Below are 13,445 nucleotides of genomic sequence, written 5' to 3' on the forward strand. Positions count from 1 at the left end.
AAAAAAGTTAATTTTTTTACATGGGGTTGGATGCAAAAAAATTAAAAATAAAAAAAATAGCCCTGGGACTAATGATGTAGTTTAAAAAATGCTGCCTAAAAACATTGGCCAGGAGCGTTTTTATAATCTCTCTTTTTTAAGTAGTTCGGTAGTCAAAGGACTTGAACTCGAGATATACCACGTCAACTGAGAAGTCTCCATTCCAGGCCCAATTCCTAGTAAAAATCTTCTTTTCTTTTTTTTTATCATTAACGGTAATTCCATTGAGAAAATCTGAAATTTTTTTATAGCCAAAGTACATCACACTAACCTTTCTCTTTTTAGTTTTCTTGTGTTTGTAAGGGGCTGTTTGAATCCATGGAAAAATTTGAAATTTGACATAGTTTATCTTCAACTCATGGTGGTGTTTTGGTAGAATTAATTTTATTTTATAAAATGAGCGTCTCCGAATTCTAGCTAGAAATCAAGTTCTGAAGATAAAAGCAATGCTACAAATTTCCTTATTTTTTTGTTAGAAAATAAAAATAATAATATCCAGGTAACATGCTTTTTGTTCCAAAACTTCCACCCGAACACAAAAATATGCCATCTCTATGGAAATACATTTCTGAGAATGTATTTCCAGATATCCAAACGACCTCCATCTCTCACTCCACTCCCAACGTGACAGAGAACCATGCAATGCAGTGCTTCTCACGCTGCATGGCCAAAAGCCACGAAAAAGGCTGTACACCATCTTCACCCAAACCAGGGTCAAGACCAAAAGCCACAAAAGAACTATACACCATCTCTCTCTCTCTATACAAACCCAAGAAACTCCCATCCTCGATTATGAATACAGCATAGACTCTCATTCAAGTTCGTCTACAACCTTGTTCACCCTTTTCTACTCACTGTGCTCTTCTTCCGAGTCTTGAACAACCTTCTTCCTTTTCACCCCCTTGCTCTTCACTCTCATCCTCACTTGATCATCAGCCCCTGACTCAGGGTCCAGCACTCCATTTTCAGCACCAGGCTCAGGATCAGAACTGAGCCTTTCACATTCTTTTTCCTCTTCTTCAGATTCCTCTCTTGAATCTTCAGGGGTCGAAGGACTGGACGCATGCATTGGCCTTTCTTCTTGATTAGCTTTATCTCTTGTATCCAAAATCTTGAAGTCCCTTGCCGTGCTACGCTTAGCATGCCTCAATAAGTTCACTTTGGTGAGCTTGCTAAGTTGGATTAAATACTTCTCGTAGTCTTCGATTTGAAAGATCAGGTTTGGGATGCACTTGTTCTCTCTCTTGATTTTGTTAGCCATGCCCCTGTTCTGCATATTCTCTTGCTGCTCCTGAAAAGGATACCCACGGTCACGTAAAAATATCTCGGCAATAACTTGAGGGACTAAAAATTGGGGAGCTTCAGAATTCAGAGATAAAAGAGCAAACACTGGGCGCACCACACAATAAAAGATTTCCAAGATGCTAGAACAGTGGTAAATGATTAATATGCATTAGTTTTCAAACAAGAACCCACAGTTCCAGGATTATGTTGTGTTCAAAGTCCTTCAAAAATCATTGATACTAATGAGTCTTATTTTGCTACTAGCTCTCTGAAAGAGTCAGAGACAATTGTCGTTACAACATAAAAGATTTTATGTTGGGGTGGAACCTCCATGAAGCAAAACCATTTTTAACATATTAGGTGATTAACTGACCAATGGCCCATTTAATCAGTAAGATTACATCAGGTAGCCCATTTATTCAATCAGACTGTATAAAACAGTATATTATCAACATAATTAGATCCCCAAAATTGGTCTTATGACTGATCATCTGATCGATCCCTTACTTCTATTTTCACCAGTTCTAATTATTGGGACACTGAGCAAGCAATTCCCACAACGTCAGTGCAAGAAAAAGAAGACTAAACTAATTCAGAAGCCCAGAAAAGCATTACAGAGTACATGACCTACCCTTTGCACCACAGCCACAAACTTGTAGAGAGGTCCAGTGAGCTTCTTGCAGGTCACTTCTGCAAGAGTCTGAAACTTAATGCCGGGCAAAGCCTGTCTATAACCTTTAGGAGCAATTCGAAGCTTTGTAATCCGGGCCAAATGCTTGTAAAACTTTGCGGCCAATCTTAGCAAATACTCTGCTTGAGGATCTGCACCAACAACTATCTGTTACAATATATATGAGAATTATGTGTCATACCATATCTAGTGCATATGGCCATTGAATAAAAATGGGACACACCATGTTAGAATTTAAAAGAAGTCAGAGAACAATGAAGGGAACATAAGGAGGGTTGCTGCAATAGAGAGAAACATACAATAGTTTGTGAATAAATTTATTTTTGATAAATATCAATTATCTTACCCTTAAGGGACATCTCAGTAAAGCATGACAAAACCTGCACGAGTGATTCTGCCCTGGAGTACAGAGCATCTTCCAACATTAGTTTTGGTGTCTTCCCTCCACACTGCTCACTGCTTTTGTGACGAAATGTTTCCTCAAGGTTTATGGAGAAGAGCGCCTTAAGCTTTGGAACCATCCATTCAAAATCAATAATAACTGATTCGATCAAATTTAAGAGCAGGGTGGCTATTGCATTAGCAGTTGAACGATTTATAATGGGATAAGTTTCAGAGTTTTCCAAGGGATCCATCTCCTCAGAACCAATAACTTTCAAGAGCTCGGAAGCCATTCCTCGAGCCAACTTCAAATCATTTTGTGAATCACTCAAACTAATAACCAAAGAAACCAAACTTCGGGTAGCCTTTACATTCTCTACTTTCGCATTTCTGCTGATGGAATCAGCCCAGGCACCATGTGAATTTCTTCCATCACTTGGCAACTTGTGTGCCAGAAGCAATGCTATATCTGAGAGAACCTGAAAAGGAGGCCAATTTTCCCACTAAACTGCCATGGTCAAATCAAATACATGGAGAAGTTGAAATTTTATTTGGGCATAAATCACATTTTAATAACACAGATAGCATACGTAGAGATATTATAGCTATAGAATTATGAAAGAATCTAGAGTTTAAGGAAATAAGCTTGCTTAAAATCACCATGTTACTTGGGAAGTAATGATTAGTGGAAATCTAACCAAGTTGTTGTGATGAAATACTATTGAGGTTTTTCTTTTTTTAATATTGGTTAAATACTTTTGAGGTGTTATGTCCTTATATTAAATTACATTCCTTGATTTTTATCATTTTGAATAGATTCTATTATGTGAGGGTGGATTATTTACAGAAGAAACCATGCCCCCTGTCAGTACCAATACTGGCCCTTCTAGTTCTGCAAGTGCTCAGACTGGAGATAACCCGAATAATGAATCATCATCCAGTCTAGACCCAGCAAACAGAAACACGTTCTTCTCAATTATCATTAAAAAGACTAAAGGGTAGAAGATGATTACATACGTAAAGGGTAGATCTTGCATGCTTTGAGTGATCATCAATTCAATCTCTACTCAAGAATGCCAGCTGCAAAAGACCTCTGAGAAGCATTTGCAGATGAATATAAGGAGATCAGGAAGAAAGTTCTCAGTTCATTCAGATTTGGGCTTCAAAATCGCCAATGACAAACACATTTTAGCAAAAGTACACGAACTTCAAGTATAGTTTCTAATGGAATGAAGATTGAAGAGCAATTTCATGTAGTATCCATTGTGGCTAAGCTACCCCCATCTTCGAAAGATTATAGAAATGTTTGTATTCACAAGCCTAAAGATATTAGCTTAGAGCAGTAAGTGTTTCAAAAAACGGTAGGTGGCCTTTAGTCTAGGCAAAAAGCCCTCTGAGGGCCTTTTGGTTTAAGGGTTGCTTGCTCGCCTTTTGAATAGAAGGAAGTGGGATCGCGGGAGTGATTTCGGGCCAGCCTTGCGCCTAGCACCTGGCGCCCTGAGATGAAAAATTACATATGTGCTGAACAGCCCACATATATGCACATTTTGTATTAATTTTGTATATTTTTTGCAATTGTATGTAGTCTAACTAACTTTTTCCATGCAAATATATACCCATGAAGGTTGAAACACTTTTCAAAACTTCAAATCATTGAAAATTTAATTTTATTAAATCAAAACCCTAAACAAGTCCATGTATTAGCCCCAACTATCTAATCCAAACTGAGTATGGCATGCTCCATATTTACGCATGAACATGATCAAAACTTGACAAGATGAAATACAAAAATTCGAACAATGAAGGAAAAGCTTTTAGATGCTTGCTCAAACCTCAAATTCTTTTTTTGATTCACAGAAATATCAAAATAAATTGATTTACAGCCTTAAATTCAAATTTTTTTTCACTCCGGAGGTTTAGAATACCCCAATAGCCTTTTATGAAAAAATTGTGGGCCAAAAATGTCCCGAAGTGGCCTTGGGGGGCACTTTATTCCCAGAAAAAGGGTCATGTGCCTTCGCTTCTGCTCAGGACTAGGCAGCAGGTGCTGGGCGCCCACCTGGACTTCCTAGGCAGACACACAGGCACTGGAGCCCAGGGAGGGCCACCAAGCCTGGGCATGCACCTTGAGGCCCTCCGAGCGCCTAGACACCGAGCGGACCTTTTCTTAAACAATGGGAGCAGCTAATAACTCATTTGTGAAGAGAAAAAGAAAGAAAACTACAAGATGTGATAGAAGTCGCAGATGATTTTTATTTGGTTGAGGGTCCAAAAGAGGAAGAAGTTGAGATTCAAAGAGTTGGGAATAGAGATCGGAGAAAGAAAAGAAGCAAAGGAGTAATGAGAATGAAGACAAAGCACTAAAAGCCAAATAAACTCAAGGCAAGGAGAAGAAACCGTTTGCAGGAGAATCAATCACGTGCAGAATTTACTCTTCAAAAGAAGTAAAAGGCTTAGGCCAAATAGAAGCTCGTCACCATAATCTCTAAGGTAAACTTAGTAGCAGCACTATAGATTGGTGGGTAGACTCTGGTGCCACCAAACATATCTCTAGCAACAGGAACATTTTTGGAACTTACAAAATAGTGGGAACGGATCTGTCTTATACGGGTAATTCTTCGGCAAATTAGCTCGTAAAAGGGTAGTAGCAAAATGCATGTCCAGAAGAGTCCTGACCTTTTTAGAAGTTTATTGTCCTACTGAAGTCCAGAGAAATCTTGTGTCAACAAATGTTCTAAAAGCGAGACTTTAAGCTTATCTTTGAGTCCGAGAAGTTTGTCTTGTCAAAGAATAGTGTGTCTATAGGTATGGGATAGGCCTCTAAAGGCATGTTTAAACTCAATATGAATAATGAAACATGGTACCTCTGCTGCTATGTATATGCTTAAATCATTATCATCATCATCATCCGAGCCTTATCCCAACATTGGTGATCGGCTACATGAATCTTGTTCCATCATTCTGCTCTATTAAGAGTCATAACCAAAACAAGGAGATATGGGCTCAGAGCTGACCATTGATGTAGGCCTACTGTCATTGAAATTCACTTGTCTCTCCACTAGTTGTCTGCACACTACTTAGTGCTCCGTCGCACATATCTCTCACCATGTCAATATAGCCTCTGAAGACTCCTTTTTTTTTTCAACAGCCACCAAATTAAATCGCTAGTTATTCCATCGTATACTTTCTCCAAATCAATAAAGATCATGTCGAGGTCTTTTCCCATCTCTCTAAACTTCTTAACCAGTTGCTGAAGTAGAAAAATAGCCTCAATTGTTGACCTCCCTAACATAAAACCGAACTAATTTTCTGATACACTTGTTTCATGTCTTAGTCGTTGCTCGATCACTCTCTCCCACAACTTTATAGTGTGGCTCATAAGTTTGATATCTTAATAGTTCATATAATTATGTATAATTGCGCATGTATATGCTCAATTATCTTCCATTATGACATGGTAGAATAGACCATGTCAGTATCGTGCTTTGAAAAAAATGAGTATCTTAGACCTAATCCTAAGTGTGAGAGTATTGAGCATGCTTTATTAAGTTCCAATGTTTACCTTTTAAGGGATGAAGATGAAGTATTTGAGAAGTTCAAAATTTACAAAACTGAGGTTGAAAATCAACTAAATTTGGAAATAAAGATTTTGAGAAGTGACGCAGGTGATGAATATTGCTCCAAGGGCTTACTAAAATTGTGGAGAAAGCATAATCATTCACCAATTTACTACCCCGCACATACCACAACAAAATAGTTCCGACAAAAGAGAGCTGCACATTCGTAGACATGGTTAATGCGATGCTCATTAGTTATAATCGTCCTGCTAATTTGTGGGGAGAAGCTTGGATGTTTGAGTACTACATTTTGAACATAATATCATATTTTAATTCAAATATTCCATCATATAAATTATTGAAAGGAAGGAAACATTATTTAGGAATCCTCAAGGTTTGGGGTTGTATGCCTTGGCAAGGCTCCCTGACCTTATATAAGATGCCTAAATCGGGACCCAAGTGTATTAAGTGTGTTTTCATGGGGCATGATGAACACAGCAAAGACTACAAGCTTCTAGACCTGGACTCCAATGTAATCATAGAGTCGACGCAGAGTTTTGAATGCATATTTATTAGTGAGATGATAGAGAATGTGATAACACAAGAAACATAAACCTAATGAGCATGATTATACTAAGATTTGAACGTCGGAGAAGAAAAAGAGTTAGGAAACTAACTGATTCTAGACCTCATTTTCAAATGCATCTTTTAGAAGAAAATCTCAAGAACTTCCAAGAGGCTATGTCCTCTTATGACACTCCCTTTAGTAGGGCAGTGATCAATGATAAGATAGATTCATTATTGGCACACAATACTTGCAAACTTGTGGATTTACCTCCCCGTACTAAGCCTTTGGGATGTAAATGAATTTTTGAAAGGAAAACAAATTCGGTTGGTACTATCAAAAATTCTAAATAGAGGCTGGTTGCTAAGGGTCACTAACAAAATGAAGTAGTCGATTCTTTAGCCCCCATGCACCAGTGCTTGGATAGCTACTATTTGAGTACTCAAAGCCACATCTCACCCCCATGGTGACACGTGGCCAATACACAACATGCATGTCACTACGTGGCCCTCCACATAGCTATGAGAGAGAGCCACTTTTACGGTCTAATTGGTCCACATTGGCATTGTGTACCCCTGATGCCCAAATGTATGATGTCGACCTTACATATGAAAATTGACCAAAAATTTCCAAACAAATCTCTACTAAAGCACAAAGTTGTTTCGAAACACTATTTTCCAAAAAAAATTAGTCAAATTGTTAAGGAAGACAATAAAGGCACTATCACAGAAAGAAATGAAATTCCATAATCACTCTATTAGAATCACATGTGCTATGATTGGTATAATTGGCATATGGATTATATACAAAACTACATAAATGGATAAGAAATGGAGGCCAACTTCCATAATAGAGCTTGTAAAATATCTTAATAGCAAAAATAACAAATGATTATTAAAACTTTTTAAAAGGCATATGATAACTAGAAGTCGCCTTTGATTTACCTCAAGTTCTTGAAAATGGGAATGCATGAGGAGATCCGTGAACAGCTTTCTTAACACCTTTACTAGAAAAAGATGTATAGCTTGTCCTTCGTTTTCTCCCCCAACCAAATCAGGTCCAAAAAGTTCACCTCCACCAGCATCCTCAACAATTTCTAAACAACTCTTGCTCATCTCCTCAATCAATTCAATCAGCTTAAACTTTGTTCCAACTAAATTGAACAATTCTTTTAAACAAGACAAGCCCAAGTGGACCAAACCCTCCCCTTGATCATCACCACAAAGCCTTCCTCTGCTATCCTTTTTCCTTTGATCTTTCACTAAGCTTGAGCAAGACTTCATTAACCAGACCAGGTGCAACAACCGAGACCCTAAGACCTTGATGTCTCCATAAATCAAGCCCTTTAATGGACTATCAGCTTCTAGGGATTGAAAGGCTTTAAGATGAGAAAGGCATGCTTTCAAGGTAAAGGACATTAGATGTACATACTGATTGTTATGATTTTCAGAATCTGTACATCTAGAAATTTTCACTACAAGCTCCAGTAGACAAGAGATACTTGAAGTAGATAAGAAAGGACTTCTCACTAGAGAAAACTTTGAAGGGTATGCTTTCTGCCCCTCTCTGGTTTCAGTTTCACCGTGGATATCTTGAGTATTATTAGCCTTTGGATGTCCTTTTCGATGACTCTTTCCTTGTTTATTACAGGCAACTTTCTCCAAGGAATCATAAAACACAACAAAGTCAATAATTTCTTTCTCAAGATCTATGTTTTGGGCATCTGTTGCATTCCCGATCTCCTTTGCTAACAAATTAACCAGCACCTGAATTATGCCAGATAAAATCCAAGCATAAAAACTGGTCTTTTCACCGTCCAAAGTTTGAGAACCCAAATCCTGGTTTGTACCAAGTATATCTGATTTGACATAGATAGGATCAGAAATTAGTAAGAAGCAAGATTATTGATAGAGGAGAGACAATGCTAAGAAACTAGAAAAATTTAATGAAACGTGATTTGGGGAGAAAAGAGCCAAACCTTCCAAACTTTTATTCCTCAAAAACTTCCTCATCTTCATCAAAGTATCTGCAAAGGACTCACTGGAGGAAATTCTTGCAGCCTGCAGTAATTTCAAAAGAATTAGACTGGATCGAATTTGTCCCTCCCTCCCTACGTCTACATTGGTAGATCACTCACAATAAAAAGGACTAATCACAAGTGAATACCTCGTTGTCCTGTGAGAGGGAAAACCCAAAGCATGACCATGGTTGCTGAAAGGCTTTGTCTTGTGGCTTAAGAAAAAGAAGCCAAGAGACACATGATACGAGGCAATCTAAAGGTTCTTCAATTTGAAGAATGCCATTCTCAGCTTTGACACAATCTCGCAGCTTAATCTTAAACTCCTCACTCTAACAATGCAATTGCATATCATTTTAACAACACAACTATTATATAAATCACTGAGTAAGTTTTGGATTCAAAGGAAAAATACTTTATTTCTTTTTTTTGTATTTTGCCAGGTATGGGCTCATTACCGTTTTGGATTCAAAGAACTGAAGGAAGTGGGGCCTAAGGAATTCAAAAACAGGTCCTACGACAGAAGTATCAGACAACACAAGCTTCACAAGGCCCCAGTACATGCTCTCTTTAACTGTAGCCTGAGATGATAGAAACAAGAACAACGCAATATCAGTATTCAGTGCTATAAACGAGAGAGAGAGAGAGAGAGAGAGAGAGAGAGAGAGAGAGAGAGAGAGAGAGAGAGAGAGAGAGAGAGGCAGAATGAATACTTGTTGGCTCAGGCATCTTCGAAGTAATCCTCGCATCTCTTGAAAGAGACCCACTCCAATGCCATTGGGTAACTCAGCTTGCTGACTGCAACTAGCTTGGCTGGAAAACTGCTGAAGAGAATCGGGTTCATTTTTCGAGGAACTTTCCAACATCAATTTAATGATAGCATCAATCGAAGCAATACGAACTGTATCCTCTCTCTTGAACACAGCTTTCCTCACAACCAGAACAATATATCTCTGTCATATAATACTTTCACATCAGCAACTTTTGCACCCCCTGATGCAAATCTCTTCCAGAAATGAAACATCATCGGAAAAAGGGGAATATAATATACACCACTTGTGTATGTTATTATTGACAAACAGCATGGTATCCGTCCATTCTCAATGACAGACGGTGAATATCAACCGCAGCCTGGTGGATGTCCATTGGGAAGCGGTGCTGTATCCACCATATGTTTCTAAGAATGTACAAGGATGTCCTTTCTGTGTACCATATAGTATATACCAGATTGTGCCTGGCATATGTTCCTTAGATGTGCTTTAGAAGTGGTACCTGGAGATCATGACTGTATTTCGCAAGGGGCAATAGAGCAGCAATGAGAGAAGTAGAAGTTTTCAAATGCATGAAAGAGAAATAGTCCAACAACTCCTTCAAGCGGGAAACATGCTCGAGCATGGGGTAAGGGTTACTCTGAACCAGTCGCCCAAGTAGTCTACAAAGACAAATACAAAAAAATATCATCAACTAAACAAGAAAAGAAGGGTGAAATCCTTGGAACTATGATAAGCAATTACTTGATGATTGATACACTTTGTTGAGGTTTGAGAGAGAGTATACGGAACTTGCATTGCTCAATGATCTGGAAAGAATTATTGAAATCAATAAGTCACAGGGTACTTGTTCTTAGTCAAAATGATTAACAGGATTGTTAGATAGAGAAAGATAGGTTTTGGGAGTTTAGCAGATGAAACCAACCTCATTTCTTGCCATGTCGTGGACTTCAAACAGGGTCTTGATTGTTTGCATGCCTAGCTCCTCGATGCCCATCAAAGCATTAGGATCACAGGCACTATCTCCTTTACCATTTCCATCTTCTAAGGATTCAAGCAAGCAAAAGCCAAGTTGAACAATGCTGGGGAGGATATGCTCCCTGCCATTGTTGCTCTCTTGAACCTGGGACACAAGAGGAAACATAGCCACTGTAATATCAGCAGCTTCTGATCTATCTGAAAGTGTGCACAAACCATGCCTCATGAAGTGCTACAGCAAAACAATAGGAGAGAGAGAGAGAGAGAGAGAGAGAGAGAGAGAGAGGAAATTTTACAGTTCTCAAAACAGCCTGCTCAATCCTTCTGACTGTTAGTAAACAATGATCTTTGAGTAGATCAGGGACCCACTTACAATCTCTGCAAGATTAATAAACAGAATGATTTGAAAACTACAGATTTCAGGGATTTCACAGATACATGAACTGCGTCATGAGATTCAAATTCCAGCAATTAACATCAAAGAAACTGCAAAATTAACAAATCAACCAGTAAAATTCATAGCTAATGGAGAAAGTATCAGAATGTTGAAACCATTAAAAAAAAAAAAAAAAAAAGCCACTCATCAGAATGTTATTTCTGAATGAAATAAACAAAAAAAACCAATTAACAATCAATAGAGCAGAATGAAAAACCAGGATTCATGTCGCCAACCCCAATTAATTGGGAAAAGGCTAAAATGATGATGATGAGTGATGATGATGATGACCAATTAACAATCAAACTGCATAAAACTTAAACAAACAATGACAATGCAGAATTAATACTGCCTGGAAATGAAACAAGAACAAAAACTTGCATGCATAAAATCTATAACAAAACTCAACATCTGAACATGATTTAAGGACCAAAAATGATTCAAGAAATACCACTAAACAATCCAAATTATATACTTATGAACTTAAGAATTGTACTTAGTCAGAAATGAATAAAAACAGGGAACTCGGAAACCAATAATGCACCATGATTTCAACTCCATAAAGGAAAAACCAATACAACCGAACAATCAAAATTGAGTAAGACTGCATCACAATACTATAAAAATATCATCAACTGAACATTGAGTTCCAAAACAGAAGTAATCAATTATCACAGTAGCCCTTATAAGTTCAATTAAGATTGCCACGAAGATAAACCCACTCCTGCTTATCATGCACACTATGTTTGATCATTACCTCGCGAGCCTATGTTCTCGATGAGATCGCGTAACCACTGATTTCAAGAGAGAAATCGCAGTCTCAGTGAACCTTCTAATCCTCGCAACCGAAAGCAACATTGCAACACTGAAATGAGTTACCAATTCAATATCAGATTTAACGAGACCAAGCAACTCGTGCCCAATAGACGGGTCTTGCTTAACCGAAAAATTCACATGAAGCAGAACAGTTCCCTGAACCTGTCGATAAATTATACCAGGCCCTCTCTCTATCTTCCCAAAAAACCCAATAATCCCCAAAACCACAGGCTTCTTTAACCCCTTCGAAGCCATGATCAAAAGGTGGTAAACAATGGATGGAAGGTCCTGCAAATCCACCTCCTCCATTTCAACAAAAACCTTCTTTAAATAATCTTCAGCTTGTGCTTGATTCAGAGGTAGGTCTCTTAATAAGAGAACCATTTTTATCAGAAGCACCCGAGGCCATTTACGATCAAGGATTGACCTTAGGAAAGTATCAGCACAATCGGGGCCATTGCTTCCGGAGGACTTGATAACAGAGAGAAGACTGGGCAATAGCTCTAGAGGGAGGGCATCATCAGGTTCGCTAATCAAGTCAAGAAGAGAGAGAAGGGATTCTGAGATCTTGGAGAAAGAAACAACGGGGAGGGCATCAAGGGATTCCGCAATGAGAGAGAAAGTGTCCAGGGAAGTGCGTTCATGGTGTGTGAGTGAAATGAATTCGAGGAGGACACAGAGAAGGATACGGGAAGAGGAAGACTCGGGGGAAGAGCGGGCAACTGGGGAGAGGAGGGAGAAAATGGATTTGGTGAAGAGAGAAGGGGACTCTGATTTTGATAGAAGAGAAAGAATGAGGCACTCCGGAGCTGAGAGGAGGTGATTGAGAAGAGGATCAGAGGGGGTGAGAGAGAAGGCAGATGACTCTGCTAACTGGATGATTTCCTCTTCAGTTAGGGTTGGGGTTTCAGAGCGCTGGGAGTTCATGGCGATAGTTTCCAACTGAGGTGGGGTGTTGATGGCCAGTGAACCACCTGCTTTGTGTTAGAGAGAGAGAGAAAACGAGAGTTGCTAGAGAGAGAAACAGAGAGGGAGGTAGGCTAGAGAGAGAAATGAGCCATGGACGGAGAAACTTTGGGAAGGGAAAAATGAGAAAGAGAGAGAGAGAGAGAGAGAGAGAGAGAGACGGGTTTTAGAGAGTAAAAATGACATAAAAGGGGGTTTGCATTTTTTAAATTTTGCAGGTACTGCATATTTCCCGCGCGAATTGGTTTTGAGAACGACAAAAACGCCCATGGACAAAACACCTCTTTCAAAATTTTCAGAGTTCATTTGTCAATTATACCTGTAAAGTTTAAACCCCATTTCTAATACCTGTACCACAAACCCTAGGATCTCTCTCTCCTCTCTCTAAATTTGGATGACCCACATTGCAGATTTCCAAAGAAGGCTCTATATAAAGGGCTCATATGATTTGAGTCTCTGCATCTTCTGTTTAAAATTAGGGCTTGAAGCTTGGGTTACATGGGTGATCTTCGATCTCGGGCAGAGCCTAATGGAGAGGGGGTTTTTGAATCCTCATCCTTGAGCCATTGCGCCCGATTGTTGGAGAAGAACATAGGAGATTCAACTGCTGTTTCCCAACAGAGAAGAAAGGCGGAGGTCGACTTTACAATTTTTCTCTTTTTCTTCTCCTTTTTTTTTCTCTGTTAGAAAAGTGAGGCTCTAAACAATCAAATTAAGGCACATCTCAAAACTTTACTAGAAGAGGTTCTTACTATGCCCAAAAATACTCAAATGGATCATTTCGGCTACAAGATATATGAATATGAGAAAAAATGAATTTTTTAGTTTTAGAAACAATACATCTTGTAATGCATTTTTTGGACCATTAATTTTCACGATTTTCAAGTATATATAAGTTTTCGGCTCAATCTATATCGATTCAGCTCAATCTATATTCTTTTTGAA

The 13,445-nt window shown here is 38.6% G+C and overlaps 1 protein-coding gene across 2 annotated transcripts; it reads right to left on the bottom strand.

The window, feature by feature from the left end:
- Positions 1-486: 486 nt before the first annotated feature.
- LOC18430264 (fanconi anemia group I-like protein) lies at positions 487-13,269 on the bottom strand. 2 transcript variants are annotated; one of them, XM_020664845.2, is made up of 13 exons: positions 11,476-13,269; positions 10,579-10,660; positions 10,230-10,427; positions 10,049-10,113; positions 9,807-9,966; positions 9,248-9,487; positions 8,993-9,115; positions 8,684-8,866; positions 8,496-8,577; positions 7,462-8,375; positions 2,361-2,874; positions 1,955-2,145; positions 487-1,330 (listed from the first exon to the last, which is right to left on the bottom strand). In XM_020664845.2, exons 1-13 carry the CDS (start codon positions 12,459-12,461, stop codon positions 887-889), a joined length of 4,182 nt encoding a protein of 1,393 aa, XP_020520504.1. In that variant the 5' UTR covers positions 12,462-13,269; the 3' UTR covers positions 487-886. The 2 variants fall into 2 exon arrangements, with proteins under 2 accessions (XP_020520504.1, XP_088715692.1); XM_088859566.1 differs by having other exon boundaries at positions 2,361-2,898; positions 11,476-13,204.
- Between the last annotated feature and the right edge of the window lie 176 nt (positions 13,270-13,445).

This window comes from Amborella trichopoda, chromosome 2 (assembly GCF_054954075.1).
Source record: "Amborella trichopoda isolate Santa Cruz 75 chromosome 2, AtrichopodaSantaCruz75HAP2 v2.0, whole genome shotgun sequence".
NCBI lineage: Eukaryota > Viridiplantae > Streptophyta > Magnoliopsida > Amborellales > Amborellaceae > Amborella > Amborella trichopoda.

What these genes read in the sequence shown, in the direction of transcription:
- LOC18430264 (XM_088859566.1), bottom strand. Translation starts at nt 12,461, where the DNA reads ATGAACTCCCAGCGCTCTGAAACCCCAACCCTAACTGAAGAGGAAATC. An exon ending in AGTTCTTTGAATCCAAAACG is followed by an intron (nt 8,867 to 8,992) that starts GTAATGAGCCCA and finishes TTGCATTGTTAG; the next exon opens with AGTGAGGAGTTTAAGATTAA. An exon ending in CCCTCTCACAGGACAACGAG is followed by an intron (nt 8,578 to 8,683) that starts GTATTCACTTGT and finishes AAATTACTGCAG; the next exon opens with GCTGCAAGAATTTCCTCCAG.